Raw genomic sequence first — 22997 nt, forward strand, 5'->3', positions numbered from 1 at the left:
TTTGTGCTTTGTCCTTGCACTTTCGCCACGACAGTGGATTTCCTTAGAAATCAGTAGAAATACAGTAAAAATACACATTCTTGAAATACACGTTTTTTAATGATTAAATGAGGTAGGATGGGAAAAGGGGGCACTTAGACTGAGGAATTTTCTACAGAGTTTTGGGAAAGAGGAAAAGGTATGGGCGAATATGCTGAAGCAGATCTGTTGGCTGTAAAAACAAAGGGGTAAGTCAGCTGATGTTCGCTGTGCCCCAGCTCACTGGCAGCTCGGAGTGTGCGTTCGGCTCAGGACTTCGGAACTAGGGTAGGTGAGCCCAGGGCCAAGAGCGAGGAAGATGTTTGGGACTGCAACCGCCTAACGGAGAGGGTGTTGTCCTCATTTGGCAAGAGCTTCTCGCGCCGGCAGCTTGCCGTCCCTTTCCTGCATTCAGAACCTGCACTCTGTTGGCGGCAGGATCCCATCCCAATTTTGCCCGGAAAACCTTCCTTGATTTTACCCCTGCTAAAAATAAATAAATAAAATGAAATAAAATAAAATTGGGGAGAGAGAACTAAAGTTTCAGTTTGTTGAAACATAGTAAGTTTGTATGTTGAACCGTTTAAAACCGGAGCTAATAGTTTTTGTTGATCGAAAATACTAAATCTAAACAAGATTAGATCATAACCCACTTATCCCTAACTTTCAATTCCCTTTTACAGTGTTCCCTTACTGCCTTTGTCTTCATCATGTATACTCAATCAGTAACCTATGATTTTTAAATTACTACGGTATTAGAGAACTTTTATTATTATTACTAGCCTTCATCTGTTGATCATCTTGTTTGTCAGATGCTTCGTATTTATTACTCAATTAATCCTTATGACAGTCTTACAAATTTAAAGACTCCCCGGTGCCCATCTAAGCTGAGACCTGAAGAATGAGTAGTTGTTATCCAAGAAAAAAGCAGTAAGAGTGCTCTAGGCAAAGAAAAATCATTCAAAAAGGTTGGAAGTGGAAAGAGAGGTTTGGTATTAAAAAGAACTTAATATGACTGGAAAATGGTTTGTGAATTTGTGTGTTGAGGATGAGGGGTTGCAGGTGCTGTGGGGGGAGTGTGGAAATAGAAACATTGTGTACTGGGTGAAGGCATTTGAATTTTATCCTGAGAGCAATGGAATATGATCAAAAAGTTTTAAGTAGATGAGCAACATGATCAGATAGGCACTTTGGAAAGATTGTAACTTCAGCATGGAGAATACTGTGAAAACTGATTTGATGGTGAAAAGTGTAGAGATGGAGCCTACTAAGGAGGCTGATAAATAAATCCTTAATTGATATAGATTCTTACTCTTTGTGGCCAGAATTTCGTCTTTTTGAAAAGTGTCTGATTTACCTTTTGGGCTATACTGTGCCTTTTTTTTGTTGTTGTTTATCTTTTTCTCACAAGGAAATCTTCCTAACACCATCTTTCTTGCATCCGTATCCAATAAGATCTCATACTCACAGCATCCAAGATCTTCAAGATCACTTCTTGATCCCCAATCTGTTTCTTTGACTTTGTATTCACCAGTTGTTTCATAAACTCTCTATCTGTCCACCTAGTTATCTCTTCCTAAAAATCTTTTCTGCTCTTCTCTCCATGTTCTCTCTCTGTTATTGAGAACCCTGCCTAGGTATGCAAAATACTTTATGGGAATAATGGGTTTTTTTTTTCCTAAGTGAAGTTCAAAAGGAACTTTTTTCATTAAAAAAAAAGAAGCACTTCATTTTCTTCATGAAGATTAAAATGCAGGGATGAAGGTAGGAAAACTGAAAATAATTAGCTTTGAGTCACACAAACAAAATCACTGAATCGTGGAACATTTTCTTAGAAGTGGTACAACAATAACGAAACGTGATTTTTATGGACTTATAATCTGCTGGGATTTTGTTTGTTTGTTTATTCTATAGAAAGCCTGCCAAAGAAGATGAAGAAAAGCAGAGAAAGATTCTGCAACACAGAGAGGGAATTTGTATATAAATTCAAGGTAGGAAGTCAGTGCTTAGAACTGAGGGTGCCTCTCAAATTTCCTGTTCAAGAGAATGCCAGTCATTTACACGGGCGTCTGATGCTGCTGCACAGTTTACCATGCTTTATAGAAAAAGGTGAGAACTGATTTTGTAAAGGTTTATCTATTTATTTTAGAGAGAGAGACACACACACAAAGAGCATGTGGGGGTGGGGGGAGGAGCAGAGGGAGAGAATCTTCAAGCGGATTCCCCACTGGGCGTGGAGCCCAGCACTGGGCTTGATCTCATGACCCATGAGGTCATGACCTGAGCCAAAATCAAGAGTCAGACACTTAACCAACTGAGCTACTGAGGCACCCTGAGGACTGATTTTTTAATACCATTTTATTATTTTCTGATAGTCTCTTTCCTTAGACATTTCATATTAGAAAGCTTAAGCCTGAGTAGCTTGAAACAGCAGATGTGTTTAATTGCTTCCTAGAATAAAAAGGTTCCCCGGGCCTTTGTTTTATTGAATTTTTTTCTATAATCCTTGTAGTTGTTTACTAGGTAATTTAGTTTAAAAATTAAATTGTAGGGGAACCAGGGCAACTTGGCCAGTTAAGCATCTGACTCTTGATCCCAGCTCAGGTCTTGATCTCAGGTTGTGAGTTCATGCCCCATGTTAAAAAAAAAATTAAAAATAAATGAAAAATTAGCTACAAGGTTTGGGCTAGAATGCTTACTCTCTTAATTTAGTTGGGTGGATTCATTTCAGTTATCACTAATTATGATATTAGAGAATTGTGTTGCTAAATGCATTGCCTTTTTAATGATCTGGTCCTCTATTCCTGAGATGTCATGGAAGGGAAGCCATACTAATCTTTGAATAATTATTGCTTACCTAAATTAATTCCATAAGGTCATCTGTATTAAATCATTTGTAAAAGGTCTCTGTGTTCTATCTCGCAAATGATAAAAACATTTGAAGCTGAGAATATGTTAGGTCATAGAGTTGTAATGGAATCTAGGAACTTTTTAACACGATCTCATTATACAAATAAGGACTGGTACATTGAAAAGTTAAATTCTTTGCCTAAGGCAGCGGTTCCCAAAGGTTGTTCCTTGTTCAGAAGCTACAGCATTCCTTGGAACCTTGTTAGAAATGCACATTCTTGGGCCTCGCCCCATTCTTTCAGAATCAGACACTCTGGGGGTGGCACGTAGCAATCTATTTCAGTAAGCCCTCCAGGGAATTCTGATGCATGCTAAAAACTGAGAACCATGGGTCTAAGGTTACAAACATAGTGACAGAGCCAAAATCAGAACACAAATATCCCGATTTCTATCCCTATGCTCTTTCCATTATATCATCTCTAAGTAGTGTTGCTAAAACTGGAATTATAGATCATCCCAATTAAATCCATTTAATATGCTAAGCACCCAATTTCTCTTTCAAATTCAAAGAATGTAACTCTATATATAGGAAGCTTTTTTATTTAAATACGATAGCCTTCTGAAAATTTGTAGATTTTTCTTTTTCAGTTTTTCAGTTTCTTTTTCAGATTTTTCTTTTCAAACTGAAAAATCGGACTTAAGAAAGTAATGTTTTTAAATCAGTGTCAAGGTTATACATAAGAGTTAAGAGTTTTAACCATTGTCAATGCAATAACCTGTAATAGTAAGAAAAATAATTGTGAAACTAGTCAAATGATCCCCAAGCTAATTTTATTTTATTTAGACATTCAGTTAAGGATACAAGCTTGATAAAATTTCACATTGGAAGACCTATCCAGGTAAAATGTTCCCTCTTTATGTTGGGATTTTCTGATGTTGGCATTTCTTATCCCTGTTACAGACTTAAAAGAAGCTCTAAGCCAGTTTATAGAAGAAGAATCCCTCAGGGATTATGACAGCGACGCCGAAGCATCCCTGGAAGCTGTGAAATCCGGTGAAGTAGATTTACATCAGCTAGCCAGTTCATGGGCCAAAGCTTATGCTGAGGTAAGAAAATAGATCAGATTGTGAATTTCAGGGATATTCTGGACTTCGATGAAGCTTTTTAATTGATAAAGTAATAGTGAAACAGTTGTGGAATCCTTTTTTCTCAACATACTAGACTTTATTCCATAATACATGATCTGTATTGACGTTCATGTGCTTCCTTCCTATATGAGGGTAAGCACCAAATACTTTATGTAATGTCTTTGGAAAAGGGAAGCTACTTTTGTATTTCTAACCAGGACAGGGTTGGCAGATTTAGCAATCAAAAATACAGGGCACTCAAATCCCAAAGAATGAATTTTTTTTTTACTATAAGTATATCCCACATATTATATGGAACATAATTAGAGTAAAATTTATTCTTTTCTTATATGAAATTCTAATTTAACCAGGTGACCTGTATCATCTGGAAACCTTAAACTAGCAGTAGTGGTTCATTTTAAGCTTTTACTTTTGTCCTCTCACTTATCCTCACTGTTCTTGTTGCCTTTTTTGTTTTTTTTAAGAGATAGAGCAAACTGGCGTGAGTGGGGGTCAGGGAGCAGAGGGAGAGAGAGAATCTTAAGCAGGCTGCATACTCAGTGCACAGCCTGATGCAGGGCTTGATCTTACAACCCTGAGATCGTGATCTGAGCCAAAATCAAGAGTCAGTCACTAACCGACTGAGCCACCCAGGCACTCCCTCACTGTCATTTTTATAGTTACATAATGTCATCATTTTTCTATTTAAGTAATATATCTTATTTCATAAAGTCTAAGATGCCGTCAATCATAACACACCATTATTTTATTTACTACTGAGATAGAACACCACCACCAATTAAACAATGATAGAATACCAAGATACCATCAATACAAGACGCATTCTGATTTCTCAGAAGTATAATGTGAAAAAATATGGACATATAACGGTGAATGAGATAGACACAACATGAATTTACATTTGAGTTAGAGATCCAGAAACAAAACTACACAAACAGACAAATTCGATAATTGCAAGCTATAATGAGTGAATTACATCCCACTTTAAGCAACTCGGTCTATGAGAATTTAAAAATCAATTTTATGGGGTCATATTTTGTTGTTCAAAGCAGTTTCCTTCATGCCTATTAAGGTTTCCTAGTATATTTAAAAAAGATGATACTATTTACATGTATTATTTTAAATATTAAGAACACAGGTGCATTAAAAAAGATAACACCTGTAAAAATTATTATTTAAAACCACATCTTTCTGCTGATGAGAAAGAACATAAGATGTAGTAAAAGAATAATTCTACTCAATTTATTCAAGTAGTATTTTTTTTGTACATCTAAAATGGGTTGGGTACACAGTTGAGAATAAGTCTTTGCCTTCAAGGAGCTTATGCTCTGTGGAAGGAAACAAAGAAGTCTGTAGCCAGTAACACTGTGCAGTTAGTGTTGGGATCAGGGTAAATACCTGGGAGCATGTAGAGAAGGTGGGGGAGGAAGAGTGCCCAAGAGTTCCTGAAGAAAGCAATCAACCCCTCTTCTAAGATTGCTATTCGTTTGATACAAAATCTGGAAGCAGAGCCTCTTCCAGCCCTGATTTGGTATAACCAAAGAGACAACTTCCCAAATGTTAGGTCAGTGACTGGTTAGGTGTTTAAGTTGATATTATTATAAAAAAGTAATTACCATATTCACTAATTTATGGTTTTCCTTATTCTTCTGCATATTAGCCATTCTAAAAATAGGAATTTGACTATCTTCCAGATTAATGATCATAACAATAGTAATAATAATAATATTAATATAACAAAATAAAAACACTTTATACTTATTCATTTACTCCCAAGAGTACGGATTTACTGTGAACTAAAATCAACAAGCCTCCATAAAGCAAGTAATCTGTTCTCACCCTCTGCAAATTTAGAAGATACATAGCACCCCATATTACATAGAGTTCAGCTTTCTAGCAATGCCAGAATACTAGAAGTATAGTTGCTTGTTTGTTTTTAAAGAATTAAGGAAAGAAAGAGTGAAGAATCTAATTCTGAAAGAAAAAAAATGGAAATCTTGACTGTCAGGAAAAAAACCGAGAGGATCCAAATACTGTTATACCCACTGGATATATTCAGGCTGTGAAAATTATAAAAGCTGAACAGCAGCTAGTACAAGCTCAAGAAATGTAGGAATCAGCAACTAAAAAGAAGGAGTTAAAAAGGAAAAAGAAACTATGTTGCAAGTCACCAAAAGGCCAGCAGAGATTAGAAACTGCAGCCTTGCAGAGATCAGAATAATCCAAGTGTGATGAGCCCCAGAAAGGGGGCTACCACATGGCTGTATGGGTAAACAGTAGTACAGTCACCTGAGAAGGATAACGGGACCATCAGTAAAAAGGTGAAAGAGCATAATGTTTACAGTAATATTGATGACCTTGGTTTTGAAAGAAGGAGCTCCATTTACTATAAATGGACTTAGCAGATGTTTCAAATGCTAATATATTTAAATCATGAAACTTTTGCCTTCACCACCTTTTAACAAAGATCTTCTAAAAATGTAGTACGGGGGTACCTGGCCGGCTCAGTAGGAGGAGTGTGGAGCTCTTGATCTCAGACTCCTGAGGACCCCGAGTCATTGTTATAAATATAAGTGATGATACCTTTAGGTGATACAGTGAGGGGCAGCTCCAAGGAAGGATGTCTGTCCCATCTCTGCAGAGATGTACCAAATATCCTGCTGTTATATAAGGGATTTCTGTTGTAGAGGACCATTGTCCCCTGACAACAGAGCTGTACTTCAATGGATGTACCTGCCTGGTAGCAGAGGTTCTGATGGCCTACTAAAGTGTGTCTGACTGTGAATCCCTACTGCGTGGACGAATTCTCTTTTCTTCCGTGTTTCCTTTTCATGCCTACTGCCATAGGTTCTACGTTTTCAGCCTCTAAAAACCTTTTATGGTTTTTTCCTAATCAACTGCTATGTCTTTGCTATTGCACTAATTTTTTTTTTTAAATTACGAGAAGTAAGCTTGGCTGGATGAAGAAAGCTAGACAGAGCCAACTGTTGGCAAAATTGTGAAGTTGACTTTGTATTTTTGGCGGTACCCTGTGTTCCATTTCAGTGTTGTCTTCTCAAGTCTCTGTATTCATCCATTCATCAAATGTGAACTGAGCTTCTGTTAGGCATCAGATATTGTGTTAGGCACTTGGGGATAAGCAGAAAGAAAATAGACACAGTTCTTACCTTCATAGAGTTTACAGACTGACAAATATTTAAAATTGAGTGCCGTGGGGGCGCCTGGGTGGCTCAGTTGGTTAAGCATCTCCCTTCAGCTCAGCTCATGATCTCATGTCCTGCGATGGACCCCCATGTGGGGCTCCCTGCACGGCGGGGAGCCTGCTTCTCCCTCTCCCTCTTCCCCTCCCCCCACTCATGCGCTCTCTCTGTCTTATAAGTGAATAAATAAAATCTTAAAAAAAATAAAAATTAAGTGCAATGAATGTGATAAATGCTATGGTACAGAAAAGTGCAAGGAGAGCACAAAGCTGGAGAACTTGAGAAAAGCTTCCCACAGGAAAGAGAAAGGGAGTTGAGGCCTGAAAGATTAGTTGGAAATAGGTTGGGTGGAAGGTGTGTGGTGGGAGAGGAGAGAAATAATATCCTAGGTAAGGGGTATAAATATAAAGGTCTAGAGGTGAGAGAGCCCATGGCACATTAGAAAAACTGCAAATTGTTCAGAATGGCTAAGAAAGAGAATTGCAAGTCATCTTGCATTCTGTCTTTATGCCGAAGGTAATGGGCAGCTTTAGAAGAGTTTAGCAGAGAAGTAAGATGATGATCCTATTTGCACTTCAGGAATATCAGTTCAGTGCATTAGTGTGAAGAGTTTATCCTGCAAGGGAGAAATACTGGAATAAGTTAGAAGACTGTTGTAGTTAGGGGAGAAATTATGAAAGCTTAGTCTAGAATAATGGTAGTTAAAATGGTAGATAAAGAGAAGATACCAAAGACTTTCCATTCATATATTTGTTTATTCAGCAAACACTGTGTATGGATCCTGTACCAGACATTGGGGATGTATCAACATGACAAATCTGGGCCTTATTCTCATGTAATGTTAGTGAAGAAGACACTTAATGAGTATGTAATTTACAATATTAAAAATGTTATTAAGGAAATAAGTAGGGACGGGACGCCTGGGTGGCTCAGTTGGTTGGACGACTGCCTTCAGCTCAGGTCATGATCCTGGAGTCCCAGGATCGAGTCCCACATCGGGCTCCGGGCTCCATGGGGAGTCTGCTTCTCCCTCTGACCTTCTCCTCGCTCATGCTCTCTCTCACTGTCTTGCTCTCAAATAAATAAATAAAATCTTTTTTAAAAAAAGGAAATAAGTAGGGTGCCATGGAGAGCCATGAAGGGGGTGAGGTAGGTTGGGAGAACCTAATTTATATAGCATTAGAGAACTCCTCTCTAAGATGGTAGTAATTAAGCTGAGACTTGAAAGATAAAATATAACTTGGCTCAGATTTCTGGCTTGGACAACTGAGGGAATGGTAGAATGGTGGCTCCCTTCACTTGAGCTCCCTTTACCTGAGAAGCAAGTTACAGCATAAAAATGATGGCTTCAGTTTATACCCTTTAAATGGGAAGTGCCTACAAGAGGCACCTATGTGGAGAAGTCCCATAAGCACTTAGCTGTGTACACCTGACACTCAGGAAAGATGATTGGATCGGAGACATGGGTATGGGAGTCATTCATACACAGATAAATTTTGAAGTCATGGGATGAATGAAATTGCCCAGGGTGACTATGTAGAAGGAAAAGAATGCATTCCTGTGCAGAATCTTGATGAAACCCTGCATTATAGTTATCTGTTGACTAACGTGTATCTCCTGCTTGTGTGGATAGGCGCCTGGAAATGTTTAGTGTATTCTCTATTATAGCTCTGGTACCCAGTGCCTGAAAATAACAGTGCTTTGGTATGGGTTGGTAGATGGCAAAAAAAAAAAAAAAAAAAAAAAAAAAAAAAAAAAAAAAAAAAAAAAGATAGATGAATATAAAAATAAATGAACACACTAACACTTAAGAGATGAACAGAGGAAGAAGAATCTGCAAAGGGAAGAGAGGGATTGGCCCAGGGAGTAGAAAGAAGAGAGATTATGGCTTCATGAAAGTTGAGAAAAAAGAGGTGCCAAGAAGGAGGAAATAGCTCATAATGTCAAATGCTACTGAGAAAATGAAGTGAGGAAAAGACTCAAAAAATATCCATTGGGTTTATCAAGTAATCTTTCTCTGCGGCAAGATCAGTTTTAATGAATTGGTGGGGCTGAAACTAGATTTCAGTGACTTTAAGAATGTGTGGGAGTGTGGAAATAGAATGAGTACAGATAACTCAAGAAGCTTGGTTGCATAGAAAAGAAGGATGAGACACTCGCAAAATGAAAACACAAGGTCAGAGGTTTGTTTGTGATGGTACCAATGAAGACTAGAAGGGATAAAGTCCAGAACTCAGGGAATTAATCCTGACTGGGAGGAGGGACATTTCTCCTGTTTGGCAGAAAGGAAGAAGAAAAGGATGGATACAGATTCTGAAAATTTTACTGCTTTAGTAGCAGGAAGTTGAGGACATTTTCTTCTAACTGCTTCTACTTTACCTGGGAAATAAAGAACAGGCCACATGTTTAGATGAGGTGGGGAACTAATGACACAATTGGATATTTGAGGAGAGAACTGACCAGAAAAAGATGGGATTGCCAGGCATCATTCAAGGGAAACGTTAGAGTAGCACCAAACATTAGAGTAGCACCAATCTGTCACCATAAACTTCACGGTTTTGTGCTTTTTTTCTGCTGCAGTGTTCTACAGACTGATTTCAGGCATAGAGAAGAGGAATATGAGTTTTGTTAGGTGGGCAAGAGAAAGAATATCAGTTCTGGGGGTTGAGGATTTTGGCAAGACAATGGACCATTCTCTAAACAGCTAAGAGAAGAAAATGAAGCTGGGCTGGACCTAATGGCTGATAAAATATGAGAAAGTAGAAGGGTCTGTGCAGTGGAGATCCTAATGATTTAAAGAACCAGTTGCCTGGGAGTAATTGAATGTGAATCTTGGTTAGAGGTTATAGTCAAAGACTGAATGTTTCAATTTCAGAGGCTAAGCTATTCCTGGGGATGATGCAGAATGGGGTTTTAAGGAGGAGTAGAGAACTTAGTAAAGATAAGTTCTGAGAAACAAGAGGCAGGGCATTGGATTGGTTTATCCACATGGGCATCCAGGTAACCCAGGCTGATGACAGGAGGTGGAAAAAGAGAGGACGTCTGTGAACTCAGGGCCAAAGCTTTATGCGGGAAGGTGGAAGTGGAGAAGTAATGGCCTGGACATTAAACAGTTTTCTCTCTGCAGACCTTTACCCAGTGCTCCCATTCCCCACAGCTATCACAGTTCCCTTCCTAGTATCCTCTATCCTGAATGGATGGCATGAGTTAGGTTAGGAAAAAACTCTGTTTAGCGCTTCTTGTGTAGGTAGTTTCTACCTATTTGTAAAGCTTGCTCTAGGCCAAGTTTTAAATTGATGTTGCCAATTATTAGTTAGCTTATCTGGTACTATGTATGGGCAGGCAGATCCCTATGATCTCTCAGGGCTCCTTCCTACAAAATTTGAGCATGAACCTGAAGTGAATTTTGAACTGAGCTTAAGTTACGTGGGCTATTTATAATTCCTAGAGCAGTTACCAGAACGTGCTTTTGGGACTTCAAGATCAAAAGCTTTTGCACAGCAAAGGAAACAGTCAACAAAACAAAGAGGCAACCCACAGAATGGGAGAAAATATTCGCAAATGACACTACAGACAAAGGGCTGATATCCATGATCTCTAAAGAACTCCTCAAACTCAACCCACACAAAACAGATAATCATGTCCAAAAATGGGCAGAAGACATGAACAGACACTTCTACAAAGAAGATATACAAATGGCTAAGAGACACATGAAAAATTATTCATCATCATTAGCCATCAGGGAGATTCAAATCAAAACCACATTGAGATACCACCTTACACCAGTTAGAATGGCCAAAATTAACAATACAGTAAACAACAAATGTTGGAAGGATGTGGAGAAAGGGGAACCCTCTTACACTGTTGGTGGGAATGCACATTGGTGCAGCCACTTTGGAAAACAGTGTGGAGATTTCTTAAGAAATTAAAAATAGAGCTACCCTATGACCCTGGAATTGCACTACTGAGTATTTACCCCAAAGGTACAGATGTAGTGAAAAGAAGGGCCATCAGCACCCCAATGTTCATAGCAGCAATGGCCACAGTCACCAAACTGTGGGAAGAGCCAAGATGCCCTTCAAAAGACAAATGGATAAAGAAGATATGGTCCATATATACAATGGAATATTATGCCTCCATCAGAAGGGATGAATACCCAACCTTTGTATCAACATGGACGGGACTGGAGGAGATTATGCTGAGTGAAATAAGTCAAGCAGAGAGAGTCAATTATCATATGGTTTCACTTACTTGTGGAACGTAAGGAATGACATGGAGGACATTAGGAGATAGAGAGGAGAAGTGAGTTGGGGGAAATTGGAGGATAAGATAAACCATGAGAGACTGTGGACTCAGAGAAACAAACAGGGTTTTGGAGGGGACAGGGGGAAGGGGTTGGGTTGGGAGCATGCAATACGTAATTCCATGTATTGCATGGAGCACTGGGTGTGGTGCATAAACAATGAATCTTCAAACACTGAAAAAATAAAATTAAAAAAAAAAAGAATGTGCTTTCAAGTTTTCAGAGGCATCAGAGCAGATGAAATCCATGTTCAAGATTCAGCTAGTCACCTTAAACTCTTCCCTCCTGATCTGGCAACTGGTTGAAGTGTAAGTGAAAGAAAACAAGGGGGAAAGCTTACCCATTGAGTGACTGGGTTCAAGATAACCTATTTCTGGGATATGTCTGCTTGTTTAATTTTTAGGTAAATTATTACTCTGAGTTACATCATCATCGATTACAGTTTTTACTTTCATTGGTAAGAAAAGGGAGGAATTCAGATTGTTCTTTTTTTACAGGTGTATGTCTACAAAGATCAGTAATGGAAAAAACATTGAATTCTTTGTGTCATTTCCACTTTTGCTGTTAAATTATATAATCTTTGACAAAGGACTACTCAGCCACTTTTCTCACTTGTAGAAGCATTGTGTCTGTCTGATGTATTGACAGATCCCAGGTCCCAAGGTACCTCCCAGGTACCTCCCCAGATGGTTGTGTGTATACTTCCTTGGGTGGATCTGTGTGTGTGTTGAGGGTATCCTCATTTTGCCTCTCCCCATGTTTCTGTTTTTCTTGTTTATCAGTGTTTACTCAGTCCCTTATCATTTTGATAGTTAACTGTTTTCATATCCTTAAAAGCATATTTTTAAAAATTTCATATTCTTAAAAGGATTTCAAGAAGAAAGCAGAATACTAGAAAAAGTCAAAATAATTGAGTAGGTTTATCTTTTTTTAAGATTTTACTTATTTATTTGACAGAGGCAGAGAGAGATCACAAGTAGGCAGAGAGGCAGGCAAAGAGAGGGGGAGAAACGGGCTCCCTGCTGAGCACAGAGCCCTATGCGGGCCTCGATCCCAAGACCCTGAGATCATGACTTGAGCCAAACGCAGAGGCTTAACCCACTGAACCATCTAGGCACCCTGTGTGGATTTATCCTGATGTAAAATCCTATACATGAATTGGGTTTTCAGGGCTATTGCATCACTAAACATTTGAGTATATATGTAAACTCATTTTCTAAATGTATATCCTAAAAACCCTTTGTTAGCAATGTATTTTTGATAATGAGAAGCTTTTTTCTAATTATAATAATATAAAGAAAGTTAAGGTCATCAAAAATCCCACATTCCTGAAGTAGCCACCATTAGCATTTTGTTGATCATCCCTTTGTGTGTGTGTGTGTGTGTGTGTGTGTGTGTGTGCGTTATTTTACAGAAATGAGATCATAGCACCCTTAATTTTTTTTCAATTACGTACACTTCCTATCCTTTCCTCCATATTAGCACCCCCTCCTCATCCCTACCTCCAAGTAATTCATATTACAACTTAATTTATGTCTTTCCATATTTTTTGTATACTCAAATAATCCTATATAACCTATATCTACAAATATATAAATAAAAGGTCTCAATCCATTGTCTGATGAACAAAAAAAGATTCATACTATATGTACTACCCTAGTAGTATAGTAAATGAAATGCCATGTCATGATTTGAGAATGACTGTATGTCATCTTGTAGACCACATTAGAGCATGCAAGGCCTGAAGAGCCCAGCTGGGATGAAGATTTTGCAGATGTGTACCATGATCTAATCCATTCTCCAGCCTCTGAAACTCTCCTAAATTTGGAACATAATTACTTTGTTAGTATCTCAGAACTGATCGGCGAAAGAGACGTGGAGCTGAAAAAATTACGAGAGAGGTATTTCAGATTTCTTGCACTATCATGATTAAATGTCATATTGTCAGATATGATGGCTGCAGAACAATTGGTTTTCATTTAATTGTAAAATCGAAGAACAAAATAGAAAAAGGTTCTCTAATTTTGAAAATTAATTTTCTTGTGTGTTTCAGTTTGTAATTTCAACTAGGAAGTCATCATAGGCTTATAAAATTTCTAAGTGACTTACCTGAATAAATTATGGTGGCTTTATATGTTATTTGTAAGTTCCAGGCACTGCGCAGAGAGCTTTAGATGATGTCTTAGCCCTGTTCAGGCTGCTATAACAAAACACCATAGACTGGGTGGCTTAAACAAGAGAAATTTCTTTCTCCCAGTTCTGAAGGCTAGGTAGTTCAAGATCAATGTGCCAGCAGATATGATTTCTGGAAGACCCATCTCCTGGCTTATACAGAGTGCCTTCTCAGTGTGCGCTCCCATGGCCTTTCCTCAGGGTGTGGTCCTAGTGCATCCCTTCTGGAGAGAGAGCTCTAGATACTAATTCCATCATGAGGGTTCCAACCTCATGACTTTGTCTACACCCAATAACCTCCGAAAGCCCCACCTCTGAATATCAGCACACTGGGGATTTGGGTTTCAACATACAAATTTGTGGGGACACAAACATGCAGTCCATAACAGATGCCCTATCTCATTTGATTCTCACCACGACCCTACTATTATTAGCCCCTTCTACAGATGAGGAAAATGAGGCTTAAATAAGTCAAATAACTTGTCTAAAGACAAGCTGGAATTTGAAGTCGTAGCTCCACTCCAGAGTTCTTAACCACTCTACCATGCTCTCTCCCCATTCAGAACGTATTTAAAACCCTGCTGTTACTAAGTTCATGGTCTCTTTCAGTTCATTTTTGCAAGCTTATATACATGAGGGAAAAAATAGCACTAGTATTAGTCTAGGACATTTTAATTAGTTTTTAATTCATTGTGTACAGTATTGCAAACAGTCCTTTTGTGACTCATTTTTTAATTCCTCCAGAGTAAGTAAAAGATTGCTAGCATTATTTATTTTAAAGTATGACTTTCCAGATTGCTTCCTAGCAATTCTATAAAATGTAATAATAATCAGGATAAGCTTCTTCTAGATAATCTATTTTAATCTGGCAGAATCTAATAACATTTATTACCTTGCAAATACTCATTTACGACTTTAGGTACATGGCATTAAGATAATGTTTTGAGTGGCTGATGTGAAATTTCTTTGTGAAAGTATATTAGGACCAAATCACGTGTATTTTTCGTGACTGACGTGATAGTCTGTCCCAAAGTAATAAATTTAAAATGATGTACCAGTTTGCTTCTGGCTCTCATTTGCTTTACATTAGAAAATGCTGGGACCAGCAAGATGAGAATAATCTGTTATCTTGAGGGTTGTCATAGTTAGGGAAATTTAACATGCAAAAATTATAAGCAAATGGATTGTCATTTTTTCCTGAGAAATACACTTCTGCATACCAGATCAGCATTTTCACTATATTGCATAGATTTGTACATTTTCATAACAATTCTATTCCTCTCAACCATTTTTTTCCAATCTAGTAGAATATTAGAGCATTCCCTGTCAGAAAGAACTTGATGTTTTGACATCTGTCACTCCGTATGGGTTTAGCTTTGCTGATGAGCTGCCTGAGGCAGTTTATTCCTTTCTAGGTGGGACACCTGCAGTACAGGTATTTGCCACCAGGTAAATACCTGTAAAGAGTTGAAGCTGTGACCCTGAGGGAGACAAAAATTTAATTTTTTTTTTAGTCCTTTATTATGTAGCCGGTAGAACTGTGAATATATTTTTAGAATAAGAATGAAATACAGGTTAACTTTATATAAATATATGGAAGTATAACTACCTAACACTACTTTCATTTATCTGATTTTTCCTACCAAAGCTTCAAATAATAAAACCTTCAGCTCATTCTGAATCTACTCCTGAATCTCGGGTTTTCTGGGACTGTCCTCATTCTGCCTATTTAGATATATTGAAAAATTCCTAGCTTGGCTGTCTGGAGTCCATATTAGTAGCCACAAGCAGTACTTTCATTTAGCTGGTGAGCTACTCTGAATTGTGCCCACTTTGCCACCTACTCACTACACCTCACAGAAAACTCTGCATCTGGCCATCAGTATTCTGTAATTGTTCTTTTTTTCTAAATCAAAAGAAGATTTCTATTCCACGTGATTCTTCCCCTTTTGGGAAGCTGCATTAACTTACTAATTATCTGCATTTACTGGTACTTCATACTTTGCTTTCTGTCGTGGAATAGCTTTTTAGCAGGAGTTTATTTGGGTTTATGTTATTTTTTGAAATGTCCTTTGGCCAAATCTCTTGACGGGGTTTGGTTTTGTTTTGTTTTTTTTCTTTGTAAACATAATATTTGAATACATTTATTTTGACAACAGTTTGTAGTTTATTCTCCACATACCCAACCTGTTAGCTTGAAAGGGAAAGGTAAGCTAGGCTCCTCTTGAGGTAGGTGATTGTTGTAAAGGTGAACAGTATAATTTAAGGCAAGTTGGAATTCACTGATAGCCATGGAAACTCACCCAATTCATTTACCCCATGCATAAGCAGAAGTGACACATTTTCGTAGTCCTCTTTTCATTTTAATTCCACTTTGCATCTTTAAAAGACAGTTTCTTCGCACAGTATAATCATTGTTTGCTGTTTTGTTCTGTTACAGCAGACTTTTATAACCATTTTTTCTAAGTGTCTTCAAGATAATATTCAGGTTGTTAGAATTGTCACACCTGACATACTGAGCCAATATCTAGTTAGACAGAACTAGAAATACAATAAAATTTCCTTTGATCTTAATCTGAGACAATTGTATTATATCTTTAGCTCTTGCATTTCTGACACATTTAGGATAAAATAAATGTTCATGCAGTTTCCTTTGTTGAATTATTGATTAGTCTTTTTTCCTCACTGTTAATTTACTACTGTTAGCAAGCCAGATTTAAGATATAAATGTTTAAAGATACTCATTTATTGATATTTAAAGATACTGAATCTTTAAAACTTAAAAATGGCAATGATATGTTTTATCCACTAGAGGGAACATGCGTAATGTAAAATATTAATTTATATCAAAGTTTGTATTTATAACTCTGTTGCCGTTATTTCTTCTTTAATTAAAAATTTTACTTGCAAGCACCTGGCCCCCAATAGATATTAGAAGTTAATGGGATCACCCTCATTAGAATTAAGTGAGGACGAAATGGTACTGAATATTTAATACTAGGAGGTAAATATAGAAATGTATAACATATAAATGACTTTTATTTATCACATGCGTATAAGTATCTTAATCAGTTGTTATAAGTAAGGATAAATTCTCTTTTAAGAGCATTTAATATAATTAGACTGATAGTAAAATCCTTTTCATTTATATCTTTATTTCATTCTTTTCCCATCTGTTTGAAATACATTTTAGAACAAACTTTTTTAATACATTTATATTAGAGGATAATTTTTTAATTTGAAAATTTTTAAGAACTTATTTATTAAAATATATAGAAAAGACAACAAACTGTAGGTGTACAATTCAGTAAGTTTTTATAAAGTAAGCACACCCCCTCATCACTCAGCATAAGAAATGGACTATTTCCAGCACTGCCGAAGGCTCCCCCAGGCCTTCTTGCACAGCCCATCCCTCCCACAAATAATTGGTATCTGAACTTCTAATACCAGTGATTAGCTTTTCCTGTGGAAAAACCATGTTTAATTTCTGCACAAAGAATGTAAGGCCAAAACATATCTTTAGAATGTATTTTATATTCTGTAAAGAGAACTTTGTGATTTAATACCAGTTTGATTCTTAGAACCTAACTGACAGCTTCAGGTGGTAACTATAAGCTAACTTTCAAAGCTTGAAGTCACTTTAACTCTCGTGCTTATAAGTAGAAAATGTAAAGCTGGAGTCAGAGTGTCTTCTTTAAGGAAATCTGCAGATGAGAAAGGAGTCTAGTTTCAAGCATTAGTCATGGAAATTGAAAGATTGCCTAGATTTTGACCGCTTTCACTTTTGTGTTAAATTTAGCTGAACAAATGAAGCGTTATATGACATTATCATCGTTCCCACATCCCCATTTCCAGGCCTTCAGAGTGCTTTCCAGGTATTACAGTTGCTTTTCCTGGACATCTTCTTATAAAAGAAAAAATTTTATTTTCACTCCGTGAAGCTTGTTCAATGAATCTGGAGTGCCATCCCCTTAAAGATATCATGAATATATCTGATCCGCTTATTTATGTTTTAGACAAGGCATTGAAATGGAAAAAGTGATGCAGGAATTGGGAAAATCACTGACAGATCAAGATGTAAATTCACTGGCTGCTCAGCATTTTGAATCCCAGCAAGTAAGTAAAGTACAATGATTTTTAGATACACAGTTACATTTTCTTTCACTTATGCTTATTTAAAAAAAAAAAAAAAATGACCACTTGGTGTACTCTCTCTTTTTAGGACTTAGAAAATAAATGGTCAAATGAATTAAAACAATCAACTGCCATCCAAAAGCAAGAATATCAGGAATGGGTGATAAAACTTCATCAAGACCTAAAAAACCCTAACAACAGCTCGCTCAGGTATTACCCATCTGTTGTTCTTATTAGATGAAAGTTCTTTGTTAGGAAGAGTTCATATGTATTATAAAATGGAATCTTTTAGTTGCAGTTATTTTTAAGTTACCAATGATCATCCAAGGTAATTTTATACTTCCAACACCTTTGGTATTATCTGGATTTGTGTGGGTTGTTTGGGAGGGGGTTAATTGGTTGGCTTAAAATAGTGACTTACCCCCCTAGAACTTAGCTATAAATCTCTTAGGTGTGTATATCTAAATATCCCAAGTACAATCTCTTGTTTGTTTTCAGTTGGTTTCAGTTCAGTGCAATTAGCATTGGTTGAATGCATCTTAAATGTCAAGCACTCTCTAAGCAGAAAAACAAAGATGGCTACACATGTGGGGCTTATATTCTAGAGAGACTGACCTATAAATAAAATAATACTGTATAGAATGACATTTGCAGTCATAGAAGCATGTACAAGGTAGAAAAGGAGTGTATATACAGCTAATGAATCATCGAACACTACATCAAAAACTAATGATGTACTATATGTTGGCTAATTGAACTTAATAAAAAAAAAAAGAAGGAAAAGGAGTATAGAGGACTTCTGTAATTCATAACTTGTACAGTACCTGATGGCCTAAATGCATTTTATTCATATGTTGCCCTGGAGCTTGACAGCACTTACATTATTTCCTGGGTATATACTCATATGTTTGAGAATTTCTTTCTTTCAAATCTTAAAGTATATTCAACTGGAAATGTACTTAGTACAAATATGATAATCCTGTTTCCAACAGTTGCCTGGTATCTGCTCCAAACATTTAGAAATAGCATTTTATTTGTGTAATGTCAGTCTCCCTTGCTAGTCTTGCCTTGAAGACAAAAGCCATGTCTGTTTTTTCTACTGTTATACCCAGATCCTTGCCAAGTGTCTACCTCTTCACCCTGGCACATAAGACATGCTCAATAAATATTTATAGGATGGGGAGACAAATAGGCAGAGGGATGAGTTATCACTTAACTGTTTACCTGATATCTGTATCACCTCTTCTCCAAATATTATAATCTGTCATTTGCCTTATTTTCCCAAGGCAACACCTTAGAAATATTTGAACAATTTTTATGATTAGAAATGGGGTAACATCCTTGACATTAATATATTTGACTCTACTCCTCATTTCAACTAAATAATGAACAAGAAATTTTAAAAAAGAATGAACACAATACAAAGGGAGAGGTGGGCAGAAAGAAGTGTTGAGAGCATCTGTATCCCATAATGTATAATGGTGTTTCTCAAACCACTGGTTGCAGTCTGCTAGGACCATTCTAGATTCATTACTTTCCAGTAAGATGTTTAAAAATAGCAATAAAATGGAATGGAATGAAATGGAATGGAACGGAGTATGGCAGAGTAGAATAAGGAAAAAATATGAGAGCACATCATGGATGAAGCTTTCTATAAATAAATGTGTGTATTAAGCCAGAATATAAAGTATATACTGTATGTGTTGGTTAGAAATGTGGAGAGTCTGGTGATGGGCATTAAGAAGGACACATGATCTGATGAGAACCGAGTGTTATACGCAACTAAGGAATCATTGAATACTACATCAAAAACTAATGATGTACTGTATGTTGGCTAATTGAAAAAAAAAATAAAAATAAAATTTAAAAATTAAAAAAAAAAGAAATGCGGAGAGTCACGGATTTCAGAAAGCTGAAAATGCCCCTTGTTATAAAAATCATCTCTTGCTTTGCTGCTAGAGTTTTAGAAATTCAATCTATAGAATCAATTCCACTGTGTACATATTGGCCTCTAGCTGATGTTGCTTTTACAAACTAAGTATTCCTATGAAAAGATGTTTTTACGGTGACTTTGTCAGTTTTGCTTTTCTTTTAATAGCGGTTTCCTTGGGCAGCAGAAGCTTGTTTTCAACTCAACTCCGTATAGAACTCCTGTAAGAAATTGATAAAAGTGGCATTTTATTTTTAGCCATTATTTTTGCTTTTTTAAAAAACTCAGGCCTACTGAAGGGTAAATTATGCAAATTAAAATTTACCTCTTTTAGGTTTTGATGAGTTTTGATAAACTTAACTGTCATGAAATCATCACTGCAATCAAGATATAGCATTTCCTTTTTATATCTTTATAGCTCATTCCTTTCTCTTTCCCAGCTCCTGGCAACCTGCTCTGATTTCTGTCCCTGCAGTTTTGATTTCTTTTGGAATGTCTTATAAATAGAATCAAACTATTATGTAGCAGTTTGTGTCTTGCTTCTTTCTCTTATCATAATGCTTTTGTGACTTATTCATGTTGTTTCATTTATGAATAGTTCTTTTCTTTTTATTACCCAGCAGTATTCTAGAAATATTATAGTTAAGATTTATAGGCATTAGTCACGATGTATTATTTCATATACATTATATGTAAGTAGTTATGTCTACTATAAAATAAACATATATATCATATATGATGGTGTAGAGTTTTGTTTTTCTTTTTTTTAAGATTTTATTTATTTATTTGACAAACAGATATCACAAGTAGGCAGAGAGAGAGAGGGGAGGAAGCAGGCTCCCGGCTGAGCAGAGAGCCCGATGTGGGGCTCCATCCCAAGACCCTGGGATCATGACCTGAGCCAAAGGCAGAGGCTTTAACCCACTGAGACACCCAGGCGCCCCTAGTTTCATTTTTCTTATGATATCTTCATTTGGCTTTGACATCAGGGTAATGGTGGTATCATAAAATGAGTTGGTGGTCTGCTGATGAACCTGTCAAAGGAGTTGATATCTGTAATCGTCAATCTGATATCATGTTTTTCTTTCTAGTACTTTAGTTTCCTTTCTCCCTTTGCTTAAATTCCTTATGCATCCTTGTGTGTTGTTTTCCAATAGATCTTTTAGCATATTGATCATCGTTGTGTGAAAGTCTTTTTCTTTTATGCCTAGTACCAGGGTCATGTCTCAGTCTGTGTCTGTTGATTGCTTTTGCTCTTGACAATGGGTTATTTGTTTCTTTTCCTTGCTTTTTTGGGTGTCTCTCTCTCTGTTTTTTAAAATATAAATGCTGGATGTTGTGTGTATTAGAAGAGACTAAGGTAAATAATATTTATGTCTAGAAATGAACAGGCCATTAATGTGAAGGTCATGCTGCACTAGTCAATAGTTGAGCTGAGTTTGGTTTTTGTTTTTTCAGTGATAACCACAGGTTTCATGTTCTCTACTCTAGTAAGCTGCTGCCACTTTGTATTTAGGATGGGGTTTTAGGTTCTAGAGGGTTTTTCCCTATCATCCTGTTCCTTCCAAAACTTCCAGTAGTTTTTGCAGGCCTGTGCCACAGTGTGAGGTCTCTCTCCATGCTGTTGCTCTACCCGTGAGGAATAGACTGTTGTTGTTTGTGAATCAGACTTGGTGCTAGACTCATAGTTGGGGGTGGGGAACAGGTCTCTATTGTCTTTGTCCAGCTTCAGTCTTGGGCAAGCCCTGTCTACCTAGGGCTTGAATTTGGAGCATTCTCAGCATTTCTGTCTATGCCACCAAAGGGGCTCCCTTGTCTCCTGGACTGCCTCCAGTGTTTTCTTGGAAACACCTGGTGGAGACCAATGGAGAAGAGTTTGCAGTACATACAGACCTCCCTTGTGCCTGAGGCTCATAGCTATTCCAAATTTACATGCTAGCCCACACTTGGCCTTTAAAAATTCATTAAAATTTTAGTGAGTTCTTCTTACCTCCTTACATTACAACAACCCCTTTCTACCATGCGCTGCCAGAAATGAAAACTGTGTCTCCTGTCTGCCCTAGGAGCGGTGTGTTGCACTTTAGAATTGAATTTATTTGGTTGCCATGTTACCTCAAGTTTCAGAAAAGTTAGGATTCTATAGATGATCTGGCTTTTTCTTGTTAGAGTGGGAGCAGCAATTTCTTGGGGCTTTTCACATCCTACAGTGAGAGTGTTTTATTAATATAAATCTATTTTTAGGTTTAAATTAGCTGTATATACTATTGAAGTTAGTGAGACTAATGAGACTCTTTGGAATAATCCCAAAAATATAGTCCATAATGACTATTAGAGACTTATATCATCTTCAGCATACCGTGACATTTAAATTTACAGTTGTACAGTGCCTCCATGGAAACCTTTTCAGCAAATAAGCAAGAACACAGTAGAGCAAAGAGAGAAGTCCTTGAAAGGGAGGAGAATGTCTTTGAAAGGCAGGAAAAAAAACAGGAAAAGGTTAAAAAAAAAAAAGATGTGAATACATCAAAAGGAACTTCATCTTTTTTTCTTCCTTTTATTTGACTTCTCAATTTTTATTTCTATCACTTCACTGATTTTTTAGTTTTTCCTAGAGTCAGCCTTGATATAGGATATATTACATTTTTTTTAAATGTGCCATTTTAAAATAGTAAGTTAATTACTTCATTTAATATTCTCTTAGGCCACATGCGTTGATATTCTAATGACTGGAAAGAATAATATGCATTACTTACTGTAAGGAAATCAAAGAACAAGTAGGAATTTTAAGAACTTCTGGTGTTTATGATTCTTCCTTGTTACCATGGATTAAGGAGTAGTTTAGGAATAAATTAAGTGGTACTCTCAGCTTTCATTTTGTCTCATTTCATTATAAAGCTTTCTTTCCTTCATGAAGAGTTTTTGACAAATAGACAAAAAAAGCATATGAATAATTTTATTAATTTCAGTGAAGAAATTAAAGTACAACCAAGTCAGTTCAGAGAATCTGTAGAAGCAAATGGAAGGATTTATGAGGAGCAGAGAAAGTTGGAAGAAAGTTTTACCATTCACTTAGGTAAGTGGATTCATTTTTTGCAGGCATAATTTATTATAACTTGGGAAGCTTTTTTTATGATGTAAGAGAAAAATCCCTAGCATATGAGTACAATGTACCCATGTTGTTTTTAATTACAAATTATGTCCTGCTCCCAGCGATATGCAGAAGAATGAAACTAGACCTCTT

At 36.8% G+C, this 22997-nt stretch overlaps 1 protein-coding gene across 2 annotated transcripts in view; it reads left to right on the forward strand.

Moving 5' to 3' along the window:
* The first annotated feature begins 221 nt into the window (after positions 1-221).
* The window catches only part of CUNH12orf4 (chromosome unknown C12orf4 homolog), a 40371-nt gene continuing 17595 nt past the window's right edge, over positions 222-22997 (forward strand). For both annotated transcript variants that reach the window (XM_032874829.1, XM_032874830.1), the window contains exons 1-7: positions 222-306; positions 1933-2127; positions 3830-3975; positions 13240-13421; positions 17709-17808; positions 17915-18036; positions 22723-22829. In XM_032874829.1, the coding sequence (XP_032730720.1) occupies positions 1950-2127; positions 3830-3975; positions 13240-13421; positions 17709-17808; positions 17915-18036; positions 22723-22829 (835 nt within the window). In that variant the 5' untranslated portion in view covers positions 222-306; positions 1933-1949. The remainder of the gene's footprint in view (positions 307-1932; positions 2128-3829; positions 3976-13239; positions 13422-17708; positions 17809-17914; positions 18037-22722; positions 22830-22997) is intronic.

The sequence above is a fragment of the Lontra canadensis genome, unplaced genomic scaffold (genome assembly GCF_010015895.1).
Source record: "Lontra canadensis isolate GAN:19392208 unplaced genomic scaffold, GSC_riverotter_1.0 scaffold53, whole genome shotgun sequence".
NCBI classification, from domain to species: Eukaryota; Metazoa; Chordata; class Mammalia; order Carnivora; family Mustelidae; genus Lontra; species Lontra canadensis.